The 10,038-nt window shown below is 39.8% G+C and overlaps 2 protein-coding genes across 2 annotated transcripts; one reads left to right on the forward strand and one right to left on the reverse strand.

Moving 5' to 3' along the window:
- On the reverse strand, positions 1-4,259 carry LOC311048793 (MICOS complex subunit MIC10-like). The gene is made up of 4 exons (XM_084062086.1): positions 4,149-4,259; positions 767-814; positions 559-668; positions 1-188 (listed from the first exon to the last, which is right to left on the reverse strand). Exons 1-4 carry the CDS (start codon positions 4,210-4,212, stop codon positions 180-182), a joined length of 231 nt encoding a protein of 76 aa, XP_083918212.1. The 5' UTR covers positions 4,213-4,259; the 3' UTR covers positions 1-179.
- A 3,323-nt stretch (positions 4,260-7,582) lies between these two features.
- Positions 7,583-7,825, forward strand: LOC311048590 (ATP synthase subunit e, mitochondrial-like; the record flags this gene model as incomplete). Its single annotated transcript, XM_084061853.1, has 1 exon — positions 7,583-7,825. The coding sequence occupies exon 1, from the start codon at positions 7,598-7,600 to the stop codon at positions 7,823-7,825; it is 228 nt and encodes a 75-aa protein (XP_083917979.1). The 5' UTR covers positions 7,583-7,597.
- Between the last annotated feature and the right edge of the window lie 2,213 nt (positions 7,826-10,038).

Raw genomic sequence — 10,038 nt, forward strand, 5'->3', positions numbered from 1 at the left:
TTTAGCGGTATGTCATAATCACTTTATTCAATATATACTGACTGCCAATGAATATACACAGTACACACAATAATTACACTGGGCGGTAGTAGCAGGACAAAAATTAAATGAGCAGCAGAACGACGACACTCAACATGGACAAGCAACTTCCTTCAAGACAAATCCGCATCCGCCTTTCTCTACTGGTCCTAAAAAAAAAAAAGAACACACATGTTGGAGAAGAAAAGCCCTTGTACAATAAGATGTCATCAACCTCCAGGTCATGAGCAATTTAATTCAACAGTTAATCAAACTAATCAATTTATTAAATTGATTATAAAAAGGAATCAATAATCAAAATACTGAAAGTAGCAGATAAAAGTGTGCGATGATGTGACGTGTTGTAAGCTTGCAGATCAGCTATTTTATGTCATTTTGCGCCACACCATTGTACGGGTAATAATCAGACTAATCAATTTAGTTAAAAATATATATTTTTCCCCTTGTTGATTCATTGATATATACACTTAATCGATAGAAGAAAATAATCAATAACTGCAGCCCTAATTGTGAACTCACCTTAACCATCTGTCCATGAAGCAGGTAAGGTGACTTGAAATCATGCTGGCAGTTGGAGTATCCCATGCCCAGTCCCATTCCTGAGCCCAGCGCCACAGGCCATGTGCGTCCTGAAGAGGGGTATACATTAGCTTACACGTGGCTGTGGGGTCGTATTATTGATGACAGAACTACTACGGTTTGCCCCGTTCCCTCACACAATACTTACGTTTGAAGAAAAGCACAGAGAAGACGATGCCAACACCAACGCCAGTTACTACACAGCGGGAGACAAGGGGAGAGAAAACGCATGATTTTAATCATCCATAGACAAAAAGGATGCACATGATTAAAGAAAAAGGGAGCATTTCAGGTGAGCAGAGAAGTAAATCTGTTGTAATGAGGTGAGTAGCAGCTACTGTGATCTTTGACCCCCCGAGTTGGTATGTAACACCTGTTAGCCAGACATTCTTCATTAGAAATAGAGGTGACACATTGAGAGGTAAGAACATGAACTTCAAGAAAGAAAGGAGAAAAAAAAGTGTATGGAAGAGAGTGGGGGGGGGGGGGGAGCAGGGGGGCTTTGGATGGGAGGAGCTATGACAGCAGACGACAAGAGACACCAAAAGGCATAGAGGTACAGACAGAAGGACTAATGGTGTACAGAAAGGTAAGTGCTGTAGGACTGTAGCTTGGCTTGAGTATGTAGATGGTGGTTGAGCTCACAAGTCAGTTGATTACATGAAAGTCACCAGTGCTGGGGTATTAAGATACAGAACTGTGCAGACTAGAGGGGAACATGAAGAGGAATGTGTTTTTGTGCTTAGTTTCACCTCGCTGCGGGCCACACCACACCCAACTTCAGGCCAGCCAGCACAGAAACACATAAAAAACAACCATTTGGGCCCCTCTAACTCTTAATTGGATTCAGAGAGCTATGCAGCGTGACCGACTTGCCACGGCCAGAACAGTCAGACTGCTCTCTATTACACAACTTACAAATGTTAAACAAGACCACAAGTACAGCAAAAACATCCCACACATCTTTGTTACTGGCACTGACAAGCCATTCCCCTCTCTCCGTTTTCTCTCGTTTCTTTCCAAGTTAGCGTTTACTCTTACTTATTGCAAGTTTTTACATTTTACTTCTGTAAACACTCTCCCCTTTTCTCTTTTACCATCCTCCACCCTTTGAAACCCCCCTTTTCCCAGTGATTTCTGCCCAGCAGTAGGAGAGATGGCCAAATATGTGTGCACTGTGCAGATCTGCAGCAGTTTTGCAGTAATGAACTTATTAGGACATCCTCACAGTTGGACTCCCCCTTTTATTTTGCGCCAGCCTCCACCCTCTCCTCCCCTTCTGTCAGTACATCACCCTGCTCTGTTGTTCCTATCTCGCTGTGCTCACTCTGATACGTCTCCGCTTACAATCCCGACTATCAAATGCACCCTTGTGGGGACAATGTGGATTTCACAACGTTTTGGCCTACAGCTTACACACAGGGGGTTGATTTTGTTTAACTGTAATGGGGATTCAGCGGTCCATTTAAGGGAGAGAAGAAAGTGAGCAAGCAAGCAGTGTGAGCTGTAATCACATAACATGAGCCGGTACTCAAAACCACACGCAAAATCTGTTTTAATTTATGTGTAGCCTAATTTAACTGGAGTGTAAATATTGCCCTAGGCCTAGGGGATTTACTACGCATGTACATGTGAATATGTAGTATATGTGGTATGTGCATGATCAGCAGGCTGGCTCAGCAGGATGTGCTGCATGGGTCAATATAACAAGACATACGAGTTTAATAACCGCGTGGCCTCCTCCATGTCCAATTTTCTAGCTATCGATAGTACCAAGGATGTGTCATTTGTGAATGTAGCCACACAAATCACAATGCAGTATTCAGTGGTGAAGATGCACTGCCAAATAGAAATAGCAATGTTTATAAATACTTCACCCACACATACAAAGCACTTCAGAACTAAAAATGTCAGTGTATGCAAGGAATTCACTGGGGAAAAAACAAAATATAAAATGTTCAACTATTATTCAACTTTCACACTCTTTTTATGAGTTTCACTATATGGCCAGAGGTGGTTCTATTTTGTGATGTCCTGCACACAGCTGCTATTGATTGCGATGCTGTCCTCTGTTTGAAATAACAAGCCTCAGCCTGTATTGTATCAGACCTGATGAAGACCCAGCAAGGGTCGAAACGTTGTACTTAATCTAATAGTTTTTTCTACTGGGAGCTCTTAGTGTGCGGACTTCCCTTCCTCTTCTACTGCATGTATTTGGCATGATTGGTGTACTTTTTAGGGGACAGGCATAGATACTGTATACAGAACATACAGAAAAATCATAAATAGCCTGACAAACTAGGCCTATTATGCATTAAATAATGTATCGTCATATACGTCAATAATATATTCTCATATAGGCCTATATCAATTTTAGAGTCACACCAATTTCCTAAGACATATTTGACCAGGGTGGATGGAATATAAACTACAATTAGGGTTCTGCAATATTAACCAAAGGCATTGAATCTGTTTACCCACATTTATTCATTGAGACATGCAGTGCAATTTAAGCATGCCATAACCAAAGTATATGGATTATGCTAGTTTGTTGTCAGTTTGCACGGGACAATACAGGGTAAAAATATTCGTGAGGATCATCCTCTGAGTGTAGGCTACATGTTTATAACGAGTTATTGGAGTTTCACTCTGCAAAATATTGTCTGAAACGGCTTATATGTTCAGAAATTAAACAAAGGAACGTTGACTTCTTCAGGGATGATGCAACTGTAAAAAGATGAGTCAAATATTGCATTGTGCCTTTAACAGACCGTTAATATGCGGGTAACAGGATAGGTGGGCACCAAGGAAGAGTAGGCACCTCTGTGTTAAATTGGTTATTTTGTCCAAAATGTTAAAAAATATATATATTTATTTTGAAAATGTGTTTAAGTACAGTAAAGTATACATGATTAGAACATGCTTAAACATTCTACAATTAAGATCTAATATTTCTACAATTGATACTAAACCTGTATATGCAGTCATTCTGGGGCATAAACAAGAAGTTGAAGGATACAATTAAGTCTGATAATGATGTACCGTGCATGTTCACATTATGTGTACTTTACATTACTAAAGACCATTTTTTCAAAACAAAAATTCTTCACATTTCGGACAAAATAGGCAATTTTACATCGAGGTGCCCAGTTGTCCCTAGTGCCCACCTATCCTGATGTATCCCGCGTCATCGCTCTGGTCCAAAATACGCTGAGGCGATAAGGGAAGCAACGGACACACGCAAGCCAAAAAAGACTGCAATCCAGGTGATTGTGTAGCAAATGTATGTTATATTCCATTAGGCCTTTAATGACCATAATGAGACAAAATTGTCCACAATTACCAATCACATTATATTCAACCTCTGCTTGCATCAGTTGACCTCAGACATTGTACACAACGTAGCAAATGGATTAGCCAGTGTCCTCACGTAAGCTCTACGATGGTCGAGACAGAGACTGCATATAGTTTGACCAGTACGCCTATTCACTGTGCGAATGTTCACATAAATGTAATGATTTATTAGTTACCCGTTTTCACCACTGTATCAGCCAGACACCGGTCCCATTTCTTTCCGTGCTCTATTGCTGCCATGTTTTCAGCTGTCAGGATTCAGGAAACGGTGCTGCGCAGAACCTCGCGATATGTTACATTTTGTCATGTGACTAGACTTGACCCCACCCAACCCCGTTGTATGATTATTATTATATATTTTATTATTATTATGATTATTATTATCATTATTATGCTATTATGCTGTTACAAGTAAAAGTCCGGAATCCAGAATTTACTTGAGTAAAGGTACAAAAGTGTAGAATACCAAAAGTAGTCCCATTTCACAAGTATAAAATGTACAAAAAATCTTTTGAAAATAGCAGATCTACAAGTTCACAATGTGTTGCATCACGACCATTGTGAGCTTGTAGATTGGCTATTTTCAAATGGGCAAAATGTATCTTTTGCAATAATAATCAAAATAAGTAACTAGTAATTAAAGTTTTCAAATAATTGTAGTAGAGTAAAAGTATAATATTTGCCTCTGATATTTTATTTATAAGTAGTAAAAGTACTGAAAATTGTAAATACTCCAGACTGGAGTCTCCAGTAAAGTAAAAGATACCTCAAACTTGTACTTAAGTACAGTACTTGAGTAAATGTACTGTTTATAGTACACAATATAAGTCAACTCAACACACACTTTAAATAAATACAGGACACAGGAGGTGATTTGGATAAAAGCACTATATAAATGCAAACCATTTAGTAGAAATACACACATGTGGCAGACAAGATACAATTTAGAATAGATGACTAGAAAGCATTATACAGTTTCTCCAAAAGCTTTTACTGTCTGAAATCATTAGTTTTCACTTAAAAGATTACTCTAACTGTGACTTACCTGGCTGTCTTGATAGAGTTGATTAAAGTCTTCATGGCTATACTGTAGTTAATTTCATTGATTGATTGAATATTTTATTAGACAGAAATGTAAAACAGCCCGAGTACAGTCAAACACTTTGTCTAAAAGGATAACACCAAAGATGTCCTTGCGGTCTTGTTTCCATTGGGGTCCAAGGTATTAAATTCATCAACATTTAAGAAATCACACCCAGTGTGAAGTGGGCGGTGTGTGGTCATCACAACATGATTTTGTTTCGGTTTTTACTTTCCTCATTTCAACCATAGTGATTTTGCGATTCTTTTTCACTGATCTCATGAAATACACAACATCTAAGTTAAATATACTACTCTCACATCAAAATGGTTTTAGATTATTTTCATCATGTGTTTCACTAGCCAATCACAGGATGTGGAATTGGAGCACTATGTCACTGTTGTGACACCCAGTGTGAAGTAGGTGGTGTGTGGTCATCACAACATATCTCACCTAAGAAAAAGGATAAATGACTTTTTTTTAAGTCCATACTGCTATTCATAGGGCTGCACATGTGTCATGTGTTTCGCTAGCCAATCACAGTCCTGAATTTGCAAAGTCAGCCAATCACATTACAGTTAGTGGTGATGACACTAGCTGTAATGTGATTGGCTGACTTTGCAAAAGTATCGATTTGCATTAACAATGGAAGGGTTAGGGGTGTAGACTGCGTTGTAGACTATTGGCCAATCACGGTGCAGGATTGGTCAGTGTCCAAAACTCACTTATAGGGGGCGGTTACACCGCCCCAAAAATCACACCCTGTGTGAAGGTAGCGGCGCCTTTGATACATTTTGTCATCGAAAATGTATCTATGTGTTTATAATGTGTTTATAGCCACGTGTCATGTGAAGCTTGACCAATCACTTTGTTGACGCACCTGACCAATCAGAACGTTGACGTACGCACACGGACAAAGTCAGGTATAGAGCAGGATCCGCTCTATACCTAAAGGTATAGAGCGACTAGCGCCGCTAAAAATAGCACCAAACATTCAATATCATCACAAATATATAAAACACTATATGTACAGAGTAGAAAAGGGGAGGTGGGGGGGGGGGGGTGGAGGTAAAGAAAATGGGGGGGGGGGGTCGCCTGTCTAAGGGAGAAGTGATAACTACCTCCCCCTTTGGCCTCCTGAAAGATGAATTATCAGGGCTGTTTTAAAGGATGCCAGTGAACCACATCTTTTAAGGGATGGGGTCAGGGCAATCCAGGCAGTGCTGTCGGAGAATGACGGAGAATTTACCCATGTTTGTTCTATAGGTGGGTGTTACCAGATCGATCGAATAAATACTCAACATAAATACTGAACATTTTGCCAACTGTGTTTTTATAGCGAGGCTCTGCAGCAGGCTAGCCATTTATGAGAGGGTTGGCCTGGGTGTCTGTCTGTGTGGGTCACGTCTTAACCCCCTCACCAGACCCCAGGTTCACACAGACATTAATCAGTCACCCTCAGAAAAGAAAGTAAAACCATGATGTATGTACTTATATAACAGAATAATAATAACAGATAATAACAGAACATGTTTTGTGCCTTTTGAAATATTTGACTTCATTTGTATAATGGAAGTCAAGGGGACTTTGGTTGGGCTGATACTGTACCCAAATCTGGAGTCACATGAGATACAATACAAGGCCGATGCCAGTTGGAAACGCATGCCCCTCGGCCTCTGGTTATACAATTCCTGTTGTACCTGTTGTCAGAGAACCCTTTATACCTTGTTGTAAGAATACCCATTGTCAGAGTACTTAGTGCAGTATCAATTATTATTAATTATATATAAAATATAGTATATATATGGAGGTCGGTATATGATGTCAGTATGACATCATATTGATGACATCAGGGATCTTCATATATAGGCTGCATAGACAGACAGACAGGCAAACAGACAGACAGAGATTTGTGGATTTTCAGTTGTGGACAACCTCCGGTCCGACCGAATTCCCATCAACCTCGGGCTTCGCCGCGCCTCCGACCAAGTCGAGCATACTATGACACTCGGCTCGGCTTGTGTGTCTGTCTGTGTGCAGTATGTGTGCAGCCGCGCCCCCATGTCACTCACGCTCTCATTGGCTGCCCCCATGTGAGTCACGCTCTCATTGCCTGCATGCACTACAGTGTGGCTGAAATTCGCCTGTGCCCCTGGGTGACTCATTACACTCCTCTGAGAAAAATATAGCAGCGACAGTCAAAAATAACACATCTACAAGCATCTACACGAGTTCATCTATTGGGATATCTAAGAATTCCATGTCATTTGTGCATATTTCAGGCCGGATGGCAAGTAATTGCTCATTCCTTTCTATTCTTCTTATTGTTATTTTCGAGCTGCGTTCGCTTCCAGCGTTCGCGCGTCTTACTTGTATATTATATAATATATATAATAGATGTCATAGATGACTGAAATTGTAGTTCGGCCTCATGAAGTCCATAGGCTGGTGCACCGGTCTAGTAATGCTAATGACAATTATAACTCTGTATAGAAATTGAACAGAGATGGGAAATTCACTTCGTTTGACAGAAGTAGCAGCACCATGGTTCCTCCAGTCGCAGTGTCGCCTCTTATCAAGGCGCCCAGGTGGTCTGCCTTGTTCCTTGGCATGTTGTATGGGAAACAGAGGTTTGAGTACTTGAAGCCCATTGCTGAAGAGGAGAGTAAGATTGAAGAGGCAGAGAAGAAGGCCCGAGAGGAGCAGGAGCGAATCTACAAACAGCTGTCATTAGTAAAAGCAAATTCTGATAATGTTCTGTCAATAAAATGACCAAATAAACACACTGGACTTCTAACATTATTCTATAATTATATAAGTGAGAGTGAAACATGATGAACCAAAAAGCATATACTGTATGTCCAACATGAATTGATATTGTAAAATGTTATCTTAATTTATAATTGTTTACACAATGCAACTATGTACTGTATATGTCCACGTTTGATTTTTGTATGAATTAAATAATAACTAATATAGTTTTGTCAATCTCTTAATTCATTTTCTGAACATTAGTTAAAAACTTGGGGGAATGACACAGAGTTGTCACTTCAGTCCTGATTTTGGAGTCTATATCCATGGGATTGACCATGATGACAGCAAACACCATGATGATCAGACCCACAGAGAATAGGACAGTCTTCACCAAGCACAAAGATGTGCTGGTACTGGAACTCTCTGACCCAAGAACCCCATAAGCAAACATACAAAATGTAAAACCACAACAAAGAGATCCGGATGAAGACATGGTTTTTCATATGAAAGTCAAAGTCATTGATGAATGTTAAGAAAGCTTTTAGATGTTGAACTTATTACTGAAAAAAGAAAAAAGAAAAAAACATAAAAAGTGAAACATGTTTTTCTGAATCCAGCTGACATGGTTCAATTTGCTTTGTGTCTTGCTCCAGCTGACCAGGTTGCTATGGTTACAGACTACTGAACCCTCAGAGAGGAGGCCGAGATCATGATCTCTGAACTTTCTCCTCCCTCCTGGGAGCAGCTTTGGTTGTAAAAGTCTTTTACAGAAGAGTCCTGGCTGCTGCAGGTCACAGTCAGGTTATAGGAATCTGAGCTAAAGAACACTTGAGACTACAGTCAGATGTACTGGGGACACTGCATCTGGAAGAAATGTGACGTTCTTAAAGAGTGGCTCTGCAGGAGGGGTGCGGTCTGTGTGCCTGTCCATTTGTGTGTTTGTCCGGAGCTAATCTCACAAACCACTGGACCGATCCTTGCCAAATGTCTTGTGTACACTGCCAGGAGGCCAGCTTAGGACAAGTTTTATATGTTTTGAATTACTGAACTTTTATTTTATAATGGAAATGAAAGCAGCACGATGTAACTATTTCTTTTTAATTAATAAAATGTAATTTTTGTCCAATCTGTATGGTAGAGTATGTTAATACAATATAACTTATACAATTGGGGTGGTTGTATTTTGTCTCCCTGCTCTTCTATTGAGACATTTAGATCGTGTCAAAGGTCATGTCTCACCTAGACACAGGATCTGACACAGATTTTGACCTGATGGTCAAGATTAAATGTATCCCCTGAGCAAGCAAGCAGGCTCTATCAGCTCAATGGTAAAAACAATTGCACTTGCGCAGGAAACCAGGTTTAAATCATGGGGTAGAGGAGGAAAGTTACAAAGTGCAGCTTGAATGGGGCTCAGGTCGGGGAAAATCATACGTTGAGTCATACGTTATGTGTAATGTCACACAGGCTGGTCACATGAAGTCCAAGATCTATAAAAACAGCAGCCGCTGATCATCTCAAGGAAAAACAAATGTTCTAGGTAACAAAAGAACCACAGAATATTAATAACACACAATTATATTCTAAATGACTGACAGACCAACAGCAGCTGGTGAACCTCTTGGGGGAACATTAAGGAACATAGAACATTAAAATCATGATAGATGAATCAAGGCATTGAAAGTAAATAGCTTATCCCTTTTTACGACATGGCTTAATCCGTAAAAGGGGTCTGTCTGTTTATCTGTCTGTGTGTCCAGAGGTAATCACGCAAACCACTGGACCGATCAGCACCAAATGTGTTGTGTACACGGTCAGAAGGAGCAGGTCAACTTATGTATTTTATTATTATTATTTATTTATTCAAATATATCTTCTGAAATATATATATTTTCCTTAAGAATTAAATGTTTTTAATATAACTTTGTCTTTATTATTTAAGTCGATTTTGCTCGGATAGTGCTGAAACATGCCCACATTTGAAGATGACTGATGTCGTCAATATGACATCATCTATATGGCAGAAATACATTTAAATAAATAAATAAATGATAAAAGCTGAGTGCGCATGTGCCTTTGTCATCACCACAGCATGGCTCTGTAAGAGCTAGTTTTGCATACAACATAATGACCCTCCATATTTGGGTAAGACTGACGTCATCATTCATCAATATGATGTCAGAGATCAACATGGGAGCCAGTGAGTCACCCCATCTTGTTTTAGATTAGAT

Source organism: Gymnoscopelus microlampas, assembly GCF_963454915.1.
Source record: "Gymnoscopelus microlampas genome assembly, chromosome: 7".
Lineage (NCBI taxonomy): Eukaryota > Metazoa > Chordata > Actinopteri > Myctophiformes > Myctophidae > Gymnoscopelus > Gymnoscopelus microlampas.